This window comes from Sprattus sprattus (genome assembly GCF_963457725.1).
Source record: "Sprattus sprattus genome assembly, chromosome: 3".
In the NCBI taxonomy this organism is placed as follows: Eukaryota; Metazoa; Chordata; class Actinopteri; order Clupeiformes; family Clupeidae; genus Sprattus; species Sprattus sprattus.
In genome coordinates this window covers 60,184,963-60,199,962 of record NC_137922.1, presented here as the reverse complement: position 1 = coordinate 60,199,962, position 15,000 = coordinate 60,184,963, and the positions used below count along the sequence as shown (strand labels likewise).

Genomic DNA, 15,000 nt, shown 5'->3' with positions numbered 1-15,000 from the left:
CTATGAGCCTGTGTGCCATACTCCTGTTCTATTCTATTCTATTCTATGAGCCTGTGTGCCATACTCCTGTTCTATTCTATTCTATTCTATGAGCCTGTGTGCCATACTACTGTTCTATTCTATTCTATATCAACCATTCTATGAGCCTGTGTGCCATCCTCCTGTTCTATTCTGTTCCATTCTATTCTATGAGCCTGTGTGCCAAACTCCTGTTCTATTCTATTCTATTCTATGAGCCTGTGTGCCAAACTCCTGTTCTATTATATTCTATTCTATGAGCCTGTGTGCCATAATCCTGTTCTATTCTATTCTATGAGCCTGTGTGCCAAACTCCTGTTCTATTATATTCTATTCTATGAGCCTGTGTGCCATAATCCTGTTCTATTATATTCTATGAGCCTGTGTGCCAAACTCCTGTTCTATTCTATTCTATTCTATGAGCCTGTGTGCCAAACTCCTGTTCTATTCTATTCTATTCTATTCTATTCTATTCTATGAGCCTGTGTGCCAAACTCCTGCTCTATTATATTCTATTCTATGAGCCTGTGTGCCATAATCCTGTTCTATTCTATTCTATGAGCCTGTGTGCCAAACTCCTGTTCTATTATATTCTATTCTATGAGCCTGTGTGCCATAATCCTGTTCTATTCTATTCTATGAGCCTGTGTGCCAAACTCCTGTTCTATTCTATTCTATTCTATGAGCCTGTGTGCCATACTCCTGTTCTATTCTATTCTATTCTATGAGCCTGTGTGCCATACTCCTGTTCTATTCTATTCTATTCTATTCTATTCTATGAGCCTGTGTGCCATACTCCTGTTCTATTCTATTCTATTCTATTCTATGAGCCTGTGTGCCATACTCCTGTTCTATTCTATTCTATTCTATTCTATGAGCCTGTGTGCCATACTCCTGTTCTATTGTATGTGCTCCACACTCTCAGATGAGTAGAATATCCTGTCAGTGGTTGACAGTAAAACTATTAAATCAAAACATTTGAAAAGAGAACCACAGCTGAGTGCAGAAGAGAAACGTCAGGACAAGTGTTCCACACACACATAACACCCTTAGAAAGGAGAAAGAGACACTAATGTGTGTGTGTGTGTGTGTGTGTGTTTGTGTGTGTAGAGGGTGGTATGGCCAATGAAACTCCAGTAAGGATGGGGATTAAGCCTTGGCTAATCTGGCCCAGCACATTGGCTAATTGTTCTTCCTTAAATACCAGAATAGCCCACTGTGGTCACTACACTTAATGGTGTGTGTGTGTGTGTGTGTGTGTATGTGTGTGTGTGGTCACTACACTTAATGGTGTCACTAAACTGGTCACTGTGGTCACCACACTTAATGGTGTCAATAAACTGGTCACTGTGGTCACCACACTTAATGGTGTCAATAAACTGGTTCTCAGACACTCTGGGTGGGAGTCTGTTAATGGTCTCCCTGTGTCACTGAGCGCTGAAAAACACGACAGGATGGAGAAGAGATCCACAGCATTGCCACACTAAACGGACACGAAGTGAAGATGCCGGTCAAATTAAAATTCTATGCTAGTTGAATGAGTAGAAGTGATTGTACTGATCTCTGATTCTATCCTCTCTAGTCTTTTACCACCTTGTTGTGACAACTGTTTTTCTATGAACAAAGTCGCCATCTAGTGGTCATTTTATACACAGACGAGTCTGCCTCTTCCAAGGAGGTTTTTAAATGTTTTCTTCACTTTCTTTAACATTGAGAGGTCTGCACTCTCAAGTTCTTCATGCATGTTTCTGTTTAAAATGAAACTTTAAACCTCAGTAAACGATTGTAAACTGTTAACACTGTAATAGTTAAAACAACTTTGAAATCAGTTGAGTAAATTATCAGTATCAATGCAGATTACATTTCGTTGGTTTTTACGTTACATGAATCAGTTAAACCCTTAAAACCACTGTATTTCAGAGGACCTCTGGTGGAACATTATTACAGCAAGTCTGTGTACTGATGGTAATGGCGGTTGGCCAAAATAATCGTACCTTTTCCAGAGACAACTTCCTGCTCTGTGCGCCATCTGAATCCAAACTTGGGGCCGACATTGGAGAGAGAAATTGTATTTAGCACCAAGATTTAAACAGCTCAAAGCAATAGTGACACATACTTGTGGCATGGGTACATTATGGATGACCATATTATGGATCAACTTTCCAGAAAATAAGAAAATTAAGTTTAACACATTTAAAAGACATTATGGATGGCCATATGTGAGAGGAGACTCTACCGGTCAAACCATTCAACTTTCCGGAAAATTACAGAATCTAGTTGATCACATTTTTGTGAGAAATACTTTTCAGATATAGACGCATGGTAAAAACACTCTTTGACGCCATCTACTTTTTAAAGACTACATTGATTTGAGACCTACCTTGTTTTCCTTGTATTTACTCAAGTCTGCAATACAGTACTCCTTGAAGAGCTTATCGTAGTACTTCTTGGCCAGGTCTTTCTCCCTATGCACATCACCATGGTGTAAGAACAATATGCATTAGAGAGAGAATTATAACAGAGAGACAAAAAGAGACAGGTTATCAATTGAACATCACCATTAATAGGTTGCAGCAAGCAAGCATAAAGCTGTGAGGCATGCGAGAGCATAGACATTAGACCATATATATACTATAACTATATATGTCTATGAGTTACCATAGACATTAGACCATATATATACACATCTATATATGTCTATGTGTGAGAGTTACCATGTCATGTCCTCCTTGTCAACAACACCGCACCATAAACAGGTTTCATTTAATACAGTAAGCATAACGCTGTGAGGCGTCAGTGATGTGAGAGTTACCATGTCATGTCCTCCTCGTCAACAACACCGCACCATAAACAGGTTTCATGTAATAATACAGTAAGCATAACGCTGTGAGGCGTCAGTGATGTGAGAGTTACCATGTCATGTCCTCCTCGTCTTCATCTCTCCAGAGGAAGCGATGGTTCTCCCGTACCACATCAATGTCCCTCTTGTCTTTGTCCCTTAATAACACACAACCACATCAATGTCCCTCTTGTCTTTGTCCCTTAATAACACACAACCACATCAATGTCCCTCTTGTCTTTGTCCCTTAATAACACACAACCACATCAATGTCCCTCTTGTCTTTGTCCCTTAATAACACACAACCACATCAATGTCCCTCTTGTCTTTGTCCCTTAATAACACACAACCACATCAATGTCCCTCTTGTCTTTGTCCCTTAATAACACACAACCACATCAATGTCCCTCTTGTCTTTGTCCCTTAATAACACACAACCACATCAATGTCCCTCTTGTCTTTGTCCCTTAATAACACACAACCACATCAATGTCCCTCTTGTCTTTGTCCCTTAATAACACACAACCACATCAATGTCCCTCTTGTCTTTGTCCCTTAATAACACACAACCATACACAGTTATCCTCAGTAACACAGAGTATGGTGAAAGAGCACTTCAAACTCTGGGATTGAACACAAAATAGCAAATATGTGTTATAATTAAGCAGCTAAGTAGTTATTAAGTAGTTACTCACTGTCACACAGTTTTGGGTGAAGCTCATTGGCATCAAATGTGTTTACAGTCAAATGGTAAGATACTGGCATATTTATTGATTCTATTACCAAGAGGGGTCCAGGGCAAAGGTACTCACGAGGAACGATTCAAGTCCTCCTTCTTCCCGCCATAGTACAAGATATAGTCACTGACAAACTTCCTGTGCCGGTCAAACTGAGAGCACGCTGTTAAGGTCATCTTCACCAGAACAGTACACTGCCTCTTGCAGCAAAAACAGTATCATTATCGCATTTCAGCAGAGCTTAATATATACAGTAGTGTACTCTATTCAGGCCAAAACAGTTATTGTCAGACAATAGATTACCATAAAAACACATAGGGGTGCAAAGAAAACACTCTGTCACCTTCATGGGAAATGACTTTTACTGAGAGAAACTAAAATAATGAAGGCATACATCTATTCTTTGTGGGGCAAAATATTTGTGCTTTCAAAACTGAACTTAGTGCAGAACTAGTTGCATGATCCTCCTTCGTTTATCTTTCTTTCTGTCGTGCGAAATGAAACAATGTGAAAAAAATACAATAACTGCAAACCTGATTCAAGTAATATAGTGAACGGATACAGCGTTCATTGATATTATGTGATGCAAACACACACAGACACACACTCACTCACTCTCTGTGTCTCACTCACTCACACTCACACACACACACACGGACACAAGGGCACCCATAAACACACATAATATAGTGAAAGGATACAGCGTCGATTGTGTCTCACTCTCACACACACACACACACACACACACACACACACACACACACAAGGGCACCCATAAACACATATAATATAGTGAAAGGATACAGCGTTCATTGATATTATGTGATGCCTTCTGTTTATGGCCTCCTCCCTACACGGATAAAAAAAATAAACACACAGCATTAGAAAGCCCAGCATACTGAGATATTTCACTATGTAATCTCTGAAGAAACAGATAGATAGATAGATGTATTTATAGATAGATAGACTGACGTATAGATAGATAGATAGACTGACATATAAGTCATAGATAGATAGACTGATGTATAGAGAAATAGATAGCTAGACAAATATTTGTTTTTATAGATAGATAGACTAATGTATAGATACTTAGATAGATAGCTAGACAGAAATATGTATTTATAGATAGATAGATACATAGATAGATAGATAGATAGATAGATAGATAGATAGATGTATTTATAGATAGATAGATAGATAGATAGATGTATTTATAGATAGATAGATAGATAGATAGATGTGTTTATAGATAGATAGATAAATGTATTTATAGATAGATAGACTGACGTATGGATAAATAGAAAGATAGATAGGTTGATTGACTGACTGACTTGAGTGATGTATTTATTTATAGATGGATGGATGGATGGATGGTGTTTTAAACAGATAGGTAGAAAAAGAAAAGAGACCTGATGAGTGAACTCCACTCCTTACCTGTCGCACTCCGCTGCAGCCATGGTCCTGGGCGCCAGCTTGGCATGCCTAGCCTTCTCAAAGGGCTTCCGCAGCAGCAGATCTTCCTCACGGGACCTATCATAGGGGACAGTCAATGCAAATATGTCAAGGCATCTATAAGCGCCTAGAGGCAATGGTATTGTTATGGCGCTTTATAAATAAAATTGAATCGAATTGAATCTCAGAAATAAGAAAAGAGAAGGTGAAAGTAAAACACAGGTCTTTTACCTTTTGAGTCCATGAGCTGACCCTCCCTGGGCTTCATCATCGCTGAAATCAGAGTCGTACCCTCCACCACCGTGGACCTAAAGATTCGAAAACGTTAGGAATGTGATCCTATTCAGTAAACACCTACCACAAACAAAACTAAACAAGGATAGCAAAACTCTCTTTGAACTATTTGAAAGGCAAGTTGATATCCTCCTCCCTTATTCTGTCTTTCACACAAAAAGTGTTGAGAACTCATTGGCATTGAGCAAAGGAGCATTCGCTTGCATAAAACCTCAGAAATAGCCTATTGTGCTTTTCTCGTCTTGCGTCGTCAAGAATAACAGATGTGTGTGTGTGTGTGTGTGTGTGTGTGTGTGTGTGTGTGCACTCATGAAGGGAGATGTTTAAAGACGATACACCGCTGCAGTGCTGCCGGGGCTCGGTTGGTATCTGAGTGATGACTCAGGCCTCTAAACAGCCGCGCCAGCATGGAGCAGGAAACGCAACACCGGCTACCGAAAGGACGCACCCGCACACTGCATCGTGTAGAAGGGTCAGCAAAGGGACACAAGGGCAGAGTGGAACAGCATCAAGCATTTTGGTATCCTTGAGTTTGGCTTCTCTCGACTTCTGCGGCAGCTCAGTGTGTCTACCGTGAAATATCTAACTTCACGGTGACTCATTTGTGCTTTGTACTTATTAATATTAAAAGTTACATTCCGCCAGCCAAATAATGCACTTTTTGGAGCACACTGACATCAGATGCACAGTACATTTTCAGTTGCACATTTCTGTGAAATGCAAACAGCTACATCGCTGGACAACAGAGTAAAAGCATAGGACGATGTAGGCTACTGTGCGATAGAATAAAGTTGGCCTGATGGAAACGCGAGCATGCTAACCTTTACTAGCTGATAACCTAAACATCTATTAACTGCGGGATAAAGAATGCCTATTTTGGCTAGCAAGCCTATTAGCTCAAGGAACAAATACAAGTAAATAATCGTAACCACCTTCACGAGATCCAATCCCCTTTGCTCCATGTTTCATATGATGTTTACATGTAAGAATGTCGCTCGTGGATGACGTACACTAATGGGAGGAGAGAGGCGTGTCAAAGATATGGTTAACCCCACCTCCTCGTTGAGCAAATTAATGTAGAATATCCCACCTGACACTACTATACAAAGAAACGTGGCGTTTTGGCGTTTTTTATTTTATTTATTAAAACATGTCTGTGTTCGGTTAGAAAGTACAATGAAATTCCCCCCTCGCTCAACTGCAGTTATTTTTCTCATAAACGGAAACTATAAAGTCATTCCAATAAGCCACTGAGCAGCCTGGTTTAGAAGCTGCAAACATGAGACAACACATTCCCGTTTCATTTTTCAACTTTGTCACATTTTTTTTCTAGCTGCATAGTTCCAATTTGGCCGACGGAGAACAACTGATCTTTTATGCTGATAAATAATTTAACTGGGAGGAGGGGTTAAGGGGTGAAACTTTTCCAGACTTTTGAAACAAAACTACACTGTATTCGGAGATGATTGAGAGAGAGATCCCCCATTGAATATGAGACAGATTCCGCTTTTAAGTCCATAACGCTTCTGTGGAAGCTATTTCGGTTGAGTGGGGGTGCTGGGAGAGACCTCTCACTACCCTGCTAAAATAATGGTGATCTTTGTTACATCTGAGTGCATTAGACGGGGAGATGTGAACATTGTCATTTCCTTGAAACGTCTACCTTTTTGTTGTTCTATCGTTCTTTATAGGCTACTGCTCAATTCAAGTTTGGTCATGTTATTATATGACTGTTTTATTAATTTGGTTTGACAATAGCCTATATCTTAGCTGTCAATATATCTTGCGAACACAATTGTCTTTCCTACAAACGGAATTGTGCTTTATCATTGTATTTTGTGGGACTTCTGTTGTCTTGCATCCAGGGGCCGCAGGTGCTCTGTCTCATGAATATTCCTGGGATTATTCATGGGTATCCTTCCGACGTATCTACATAAATAAAACTGCATGGACAAAGACCCATAGCTACTCAATTGGCAGTCGTTTCACTGAAAGGATTTTACAACGCTCTCTCTCAGCCTCATCTTCTCATCATCGCTGCAGACGTCACAGACTACCCAGGGATAGCGATTCTTGGACAGAGGGTTTATTTCGGTCGTGAGGTGCGGGAGGATTGTTTTTTTAACGCGTATAGACTTTGTTTTTCACAGTTTGCTTTTCATTAAGTACATTTTTCACTTGATAAATTGGCATTGGCTGTGGTTGAGCGCCGGTTATCGCGTCTCTTTTATGACATTTCCATCCTATTCAGTGATCGCCATGCTGCGTTCCCCATAACGAATCGCTTGGATGACTGCCTAGCCATCGCGACTCGCAGTCTCCTCAGTTGCATTCATCACACGGCGTCGGGAGTAAAAGAAACAGAAAGAAAAAAACAGAAACAGACACTTATTCAAGAGACAGAAAAGAGGATCCATTAAAAAAAGCTACTCTCCCACGACGGACACCAGGTTCATGCTCAGGAATATTCGACCCCAGCGGTTGTGACCAAAGCGTGGCTAGCTACAGGATGGGATACACAAACAAAACCGTGAGAGGATGCGCTGTTTTGCTGTGGATCGGCGCTCTATTGCTTATGACGGAGGGCAGGAAACCGAAGCAACCCCGATGCCCCGCATCCTGCACATGCACCAAAGATAATGCCTTATGTGAGAACATACGCTCGGTCCCCCACAGTTTCCCACCTGACGTAGTGTCACTGTAAGTGGTATTTGTTTTCTTGTGTTGTGTACCTCAGTGCTTTGTCTCACACGAAGCCTCTTAATTACTGAGCGTGGTTATCAGTTCTATGTATGTATAAAACATTCTGTGGTTTAGTTCTTTTGATTTTTTTTCCCCCCCCACAGATCTTTTGTGAAATCTGGATTCACTGAGATTGCAGGGGGGAGCTTCCTCCACACGCCCGCTCTCCAGCTCCTGTGAGTTCTTCTCGCTCTTTGTCATCTTCATTCAGGGGCTATTTCCTAACAGCTCTTTGATAACCGCACTTTACAGGGTGAAAGGTTTTTACACCGATAAAATGCAGCCTGGTTTTTCTCCGTGCTCAATAAGACTATTGGCCCGGAACTCCTCTTGCCTGTCTCCGCACAAAGGCCCTTAGAATCAGCGTGAAGAGTAGCCTATGCATTGCCCTGACCCACTGGGCTACATGGCCATGTCCATTAAGAGCTTTGAAAAAGAACACACCAAACACTCTAAGAGAGTTTTCAAGTGTCTGGATTCGTAAACAACACACGAGAGAGTGTCCCTGTTTACGTACCCAGGGCAAAGTATTTACCATCTTATTTCATATCCAGGGTGTCTTTCTCTTCATTCACACCCCTGCCTTAATACTGGAAGCTCCATTGCACAATCAGTGCCATTCTCCAACTGAGGATGATGACAACATTGTTTATCTCTGCATACCTTCCATATTACTGTGGATCTGCAAAAAATACTGCACAAACTTTGTTTTGGTAAAATCATTGGTGCTCCAGGTTATTTGTAGTAAAAAGATAACCTTGCATGCCCACTTATGACTGGCTTAATAACTCAACTAACCCATGCCCACTCATGATGACTGGCATAATAACTCAACTAACCCATGCCCACTCATGATGACTGGCATAATAACTCAACTAACCCATGCCCACTCATGCCTGGCATAATAACTCAACTAACCCATGCCCACTCATGACTGGCATAATAACTCAACTAACCCATGCCCACTCATGACTGGCATAATAACTCAACTGCTTAAAAGCTGCCCTCTGCTCCTGGGTGTGTGTGTGTGTGTGTGTGTGTGTGTGTGTGTGTGTGTGTGTGTGTGTGTGTGTGTGTGTGTGTGTGTGTCACTGGTCCTCTGCTCCTGGGGTTCTGCAGGAAGGACAGTCCGGGATGGGAAAATGCAGAGCAGAAATTCACAGCGACCTCAGGCCTACGTGTGCGTGTGTGTTTGTGTGTGTGTGTGTGTGTGTGTGTTTCCTGTGTCGCCTCCATATATCCACGTGTGTGTTGCAGTGTGCCGCTTGTGCCATTCAAATCTGACAATTATTATATTATAATTAAAATCCTGCGCAGAGGAGAAATAACACAATATTACTTACTCACTCTCTCATAAAAAAAGACTTCAGTTATTAAGAAGAATAAAAGGAAGAATGATTTCTTTGTCGTTTTGTTCTTGAGTGCAAAGAGGACTTGAATGTTCATGATGATAATGATCTGCTTTGTTTTCTCTGCAGCTTGTTCACAGCCAACTCGTTCGACTCCATTGATGAGGACGCGTTCCTGGGGTTACCTCACCTAGAATACTTGTTAGTTCACGCCTCCTCATAATCACAAGTGGCTGTTGTCTATGTTTTTATTGCGTGCATGTTCTTGTTTTAATAATCGTGACTGTCTTGTTGTTGTAGGTTTATTGAAAACAACAAAATTGATTCAATATCACCTTATGCATTTCGTGGTCTGAAGTCGCTAACACACCTGTAAGTATTCACATATATGTACATGCCTTTGTTAAGCATATTATATAAAGAGACTTACTGTACACATATGTGGTATAACCCTTGTTGTCAGTGTGCCTGTTATACTGTATGTGTTGATTTTTTTATACGCCGTCATGTGGTGCGTACCAGCTGATAAAACATACTTCTATTAATGCATTACAACTCCTTCTATTTATGCATTATAATGCATCATAACTCCTTCTATTAATGCATTATAATGCATTTTAACTCCATTATGAATCATCGACCTTATCTCTTGCCATCTTGAAAAGGTTGCCTGCCTAGTGCTATCTGTAATGAAATAAAGAAAATTAAAAACTTACTAGTCAATAAAAACTAGTCATGTAAATATTACGGTGGGTAACCAGCTTTAAAACAATCAAGACAGACATGCCATGGCAACTGTGTTCAAGGTGTTCTATCTTCTGCATGCCAGACAGAGTATGAATCATCCGGTTGGTATGCATGAAGTGTGTTATCACTGCCAAGGGAAATATACGGCCCTGCAAACAGGACACACACGTTACACACACGTTACACACACGTTACACACACACACACACACACACACACACACACACACACACACACACAACATTGCAAACAGGACACACACGTTACACACACGTACCCACACACACACACAGACACACACACACACACACACACACACACACACACACACACAACATTGCAAACAGGACACACACGTTACACACACGTACCCACACACACACACAGACACACACACACACACACACACACACACACACACACACACACACACACACACACACACACACACACACACACAACATTGCAAACAGGATACGCACGTTATCGTGTGTTTCACTCGATACTGTTTAATTTATGTTTTCCGTCCTAGGAGCCTCGCCTACAACAACCTTGAGTCGCTGCCCAAAGATGTGTTCAAGGGAATGGACGCCCTGACAAAAGTGTGAGTAGCTCCAATACATTGGCACTGAAATTCATTGTTAAACACAAGAAACTAGTCGTCCAGCCATGTGACCGTGGTTTGTGTTGAAAAATCATTGACAAAAGCAAACACTTTATGAAAACTGATTGAGTTAATCCAAATATAGTTATGCAATGATTGTGAAGTGAAGTGTTTGTTTTGAAATGTGGTAACAAAAATGACGACAGTACTAGAGCTAGACGAAGTAAAACAAAGAGTTGTAGCAACACTAGCTGGCGTTTATACGTTTGCACCATTAGTGGTCAATGCCGATTAGTTAAAGGCTAAAGTCGAGTGGTTTCAAAATGAACCCAAAGTCTACGACCATTAGGGTGCAAAGATAATCCCCAATGGAGTGTGACTAGACCCTATCCACAAAGTGAATTATACCAGGCTAGCTAAACAAACCTGTTTGAGATGAATATATAATCATTGTTCACTGTTTGTTATTTATGATAATGTATGGCACAGGGACCTGAGAGGAAACCAGTTTCACTGTTTGTTATTTATGATAATGTATGACACAGGGACCTGAGAGGAAACCAGTTTCACTGCGACTGCAAGCTCAAGTGGCTGGTGGAGTGGATGTACAGCACTAACGCCACAGTGGACCAGATCTTCTGCGCTGGGCCTCCGCTCTACCAAGGGAAGAAGATCAACGACCTTGTGCCACAATCATTCGACTGCATCACAGCAGGTCCCCCACGCTGCATCCCTCTGCCTTTCTACTTGATATTATGTTATCGATTTTCTCTACGCTTTTCTACTGAATATTATGTTATAGATTTCCTCTACGTTTTTCTACTGAATATCATGTTATACATTTTCTCTACGCTTTTCTACTGAATATTATGTTATAGATTATCTACAAACACATGTGCCCCAGTGTAACTCACTATGTGTTTCTCTGTGATATACTAAAACTAGTTCACTCCCGCCTGTGTGTGTTTCTCTGTGATATACTAAAACTAGTTCACTCCCACCTGTGTGTGTTCTCACAGAGTTTGCCGCCCACCCGCCGCTTAAGTTTGAGTCCATCTCAGTGGACGCCTTCACATTTGGGAATGATCAATATGTTGTGTTTGCTCAACCCTTCACCGGAACATGCACCTTCCTGGAATGGGACCACGTGGAGTTGGCGTTCAGAACATATGACAGCATTGAGAGTAAGCCATACATGGTTATTTTCTGGGGGCAAGATGTGAAATGAAATGTGATTTTCACCACTAGATGGCGATACGCTTGTTTACATGAAATCCGAAGGGCAGAATGTGAAAAGTAACATTGTGTTTACTTGACTTATTGAAACTTTGTTGCAGCATTAGAAAAGCTAGCCACAGTTTTGTCTCGGTTATAATTCTTTCTTTGTTGTTCATTATATTAAAATATCAATTACCTTGTAATTTGTTTTTAAGTAAGTAGTTTGCAAGTAGTGTGTAAATAAAAATATATGTGGATCCCACATGACCTCATCTTTTGTTTTAGTTGAGTTTTTCAATGTTTATCGTAAATTCAAACCATGGCATGCCTGTTCCCTTGTTTCCTCACACAGGCACGTCAACTGTCGTGTGCAAACCCTTGGTCATCGACGACCAGCTTTTCATTGTCGTGGCCCAGCTTTTCGGCGGCTCCCACATCTACAAGCGTGACGTCTCCGCGAACAAGTTCATCAAGATCCAGGACATCGACATCCTGAAGATACGCAAGCCCAACGACATCGAGACCTTCCGCATCGACGGCGAGTCCTTCTTCGTGATCGCCGACAGCTCCAAGGCTGGCTCCACCACCGTCTACAAGTGGAACGGCAACGGCTTCTACTCGCACCAGTCGCTCCACCCCTGGTACCGCGACACTGACGTGGAGTATCTGGACATCGCCGCCAAGCCCCACCTGATCCTCTCCAGCAGCTCCCAGCGCCCCGTCATCTACGCGTGGAACAAGGCGCTAAAGCAGTTCGACCGCCGCACCGACATCCCCGAGATGGAGGACGTGTACGCCGTCAAGCACTTCCAGGTCAAAGGTGACCTGTACATCTGTCTGACGCGTTTCATCGGCGACTCCAAGGTCATGCGCTGGGACGGCAACATGTTCGTGGAGCTCCAGACCATGCCCTCGCGCGGCTCCATGGTCTTTCAGCCCGTGGTCATCGGCAGCTGGCAGTACGCCATCCTGGGCAGCGACTATTCCCTCACGCAGGTCTACCAGTGGGACTCCAAGAAGGGCCAGTTTGTCCACTTCCAGGAGCTCAACATCCAGGCGCCGCGGGCCTTCGCCTTGGTCTCCATTGACAACAAGGAGTTCCTGCTGGCATCAAGCTTCAAAGGGAGGAGCCAGATTTACGAGCATCTGATCATAGATCTGAGTAACAAACGTTGAGGCGGGCTCACGTCGTCGTCGACTCACAAGACAGGCTTTGAGTGGAAGTGGAGGATCAAATGCAGCAACACTGACAGATACTGACAGAGACAGACTAAGTGCATGAAATAGCCAGCGGTAATAACAAACACGTCGTTCCCTCTCAGATGAATGCCTTGCTAGAAACATCCTTTGTATCCTTCTCTGTTGTCACAAACTGTTCTGCACTTTTCACTTTTTCTGCTCTTTTCTCTCCTTTAAACAAAAAGCCATTGTCTGTGTATTCTCTAAAGTTACCAGCCCCTCAAACATGAACTAGAATTGTTTACTGAGGATTTAAATAAAGAAACAAAAACGTTTAAATCTGTTCATTAACCCTTTAACTTAAAAAAGAACAAAAAAAACAATTGCCAAATAAAATGTTTACAGTTTTTACATGAACAATACAGTAATTTATAGCGACAATTTTTGTATGACACGGAGGGACCATTTCACAAGAGAAAAACACAATATGTGATGTTCAATTTTTAAAAGCCTTTCAATTAAATAATAATTGAAAAGCAACGGCCTAGGCTACATGTACAACAGAAATGTAACTGTTTTTAGTAATTGTGTTTTCAGACCTAACCACGAGTGAGGGTTTTCATTTGTGATCTTGGATGTTTGTAAATTGTGCATAGCGCTAATAAACTCTCTTCAGTAAAATCATAAAAGCGGGTTTTCTCTCTCTGTAGGCTCTGTGCAATGAAAACGTTGCCTTCATGATTCCAAGTAGTCGATCGTTGACCCAACGTGACTTGTAGAGTCGGCAAAACTCTCAGAAACGTTAAAATGCAAACCTTTACATATACACCTATGTTATATATTTGAGACCATTTAAGCTATATTAACGTCACCAATTAACAGAAGGCTACAGGATACAATATGAGAACATAATTTCAGTGATGGGATAACGTAAAAGAAAAGTCATGAAACGCCTTGTCACTATAGGCTGGTGAACGGCGACATAAGAACAGGGAAAAACTTTGTGAAACGTTACAGTCGTCCCGGCTCAGAACACAGTTGGACTGTTGCTTGGTTGCGCTCTCCCCCTTGCGGTCGGTTCACACCTGCTTTCCGAGTAACGTCCAAGGTTAATTATTTAACTTCAGGCGTTATTCTTCAGGGACCAAGGGAGGTGAGGCATTTGGTCACGGCATGCCCACCTGTTGCATCTTAAAATGGGCGACTACAGAGGCAGTAACGGTTCGGTAACGAGTCATGATAGCAAAGTTTTATCCATTGTCCCGAGTAGAGAGGGGGACATTCGTGTTGTGTTTCGGAAAGTTGACGACGACGACGCCGCCAGTGACGATGATGAACATTTAACAGACAGATTACATCTTTCAAATCAAAGCCAGGATAACTACGACAGAGATGGACATGGAGATGACAGCGAGATGGCTACGGGCAGTCGTAACGTGAATGGCAGCGCTGCCAAACGATGGTGTCCGCTTCTATGTTGCGGGAAAGACGACGCCGAATATACCGGTGACGGGGGGAACTCCGATCGTAAAGGTACGGCTGCTTGCCTAATCCAGGAGCGACGTAGTGTTCCCGAGTAGAGCAGATTCTTGCATCATTCTCAAAGCATCGCTATACTTCCTCTGTAGAGTTCCCTATGAATGATCTTTATTCAACCTACTAAATTAACAACTAGGCTATAATCTATGTGCTCTTGTTGAAGTGTTAGCCCCCGCATCGTCACTGCTTGCCTTAAAAAAAATAATGTTATCAAAGTGGAGTTTGGATCTGATGACTTGGTTATTTGACTTGGACTTGGTTATTTGCGCACATTATGTAACA

At 41.9% G+C, this 15,000-nt stretch overlaps 3 protein-coding genes across 3 annotated transcripts in view; 2 read left to right on the top strand and 1 right to left on the bottom strand.

The window, feature by feature from the left end:
• Nucleotides 1-6,302, bottom strand: part of fra10ac1 (FRA10A associated CGG repeat 1) — a gene marked incomplete at its 5' end in the record, with an annotated part of 18,653 nt that extends 12,351 nt beyond the window's left edge. Inside the window, 8 exons of the mRNA XM_080835774.1 lie at nucleotides 2,013-2,058; nucleotides 2,399-2,483; nucleotides 2,932-3,015; nucleotides 3,670-3,746; nucleotides 4,399-4,444; nucleotides 5,029-5,124; nucleotides 5,278-5,354; nucleotides 6,273-6,302. Coding sequence (XP_080691900.1) covers nucleotides 2,013-2,058; nucleotides 2,399-2,483; nucleotides 2,932-3,015; nucleotides 3,670-3,746; nucleotides 4,399-4,444; nucleotides 5,029-5,124; nucleotides 5,278-5,354; nucleotides 6,273-6,302 — 541 coding nt within the window. The remainder of the gene's footprint in view (nucleotides 1-2,012; nucleotides 2,059-2,398; nucleotides 2,484-2,931; nucleotides 3,016-3,669; nucleotides 3,747-4,398; nucleotides 4,445-5,028; nucleotides 5,125-5,277; nucleotides 5,355-6,272) is intronic.
• A 1,147-nt stretch (nucleotides 6,303-7,449) lies between these two features.
• Nucleotides 7,450-13,262, top strand: lgi1b (leucine-rich, glioma inactivated 1b). Its single transcript, XM_080833783.1, has 8 exons — nucleotides 7,450-8,040; nucleotides 8,187-8,258; nucleotides 9,561-9,632; nucleotides 9,732-9,803; nucleotides 10,711-10,782; nucleotides 11,328-11,497; nucleotides 11,802-11,966; nucleotides 12,353-13,262. Exons 1-8 carry the CDS (start codon nucleotides 7,850-7,852, stop codon nucleotides 13,174-13,176), a joined length of 1,638 nt encoding a protein of 545 aa, XP_080689909.1. The 5' UTR covers nucleotides 7,450-7,849; the 3' UTR covers nucleotides 13,177-13,262.
• A 988-nt stretch (nucleotides 13,263-14,250) lies between these two features.
• The window catches only part of slc35g1 (solute carrier family 35 member G1), an 8,305-nt gene continuing 7,555 nt past the window's right edge, over nucleotides 14,251-15,000 (top strand). The window contains exon 1 of the mRNA XM_080833782.1: nucleotides 14,251-14,712. Within this exon, the coding sequence (XP_080689908.1) occupies nucleotides 14,376-14,712 (337 nt within the window). The 5' untranslated portion in view covers nucleotides 14,251-14,375. The remainder of the gene's footprint in view (nucleotides 14,713-15,000) is intronic.

Excerpts from the sequence above, each read along its gene's own strand:
- lgi1b (XM_080833783.1), top strand. The coding sequence starts at position 7,850 with ATGGGATACACAAACAAAACCGTGAGAGGATGCGCTGTTTTGCTGTGG. Across the intron at positions 10,783-11,327 it reads ATGGACGCCCTGACAAAAGT|GGACCTGAGAGGAAACCAGT; the intron begins GTGAGTAGCTCC and ends TGTATGACACAG. Across the intron at positions 11,498-11,801 it reads ATTCGACTGCATCACAGCAG|AGTTTGCCGCCCACCCGCCG; the intron begins GTCCCCCACGCT and ends GTGTTCTCACAG.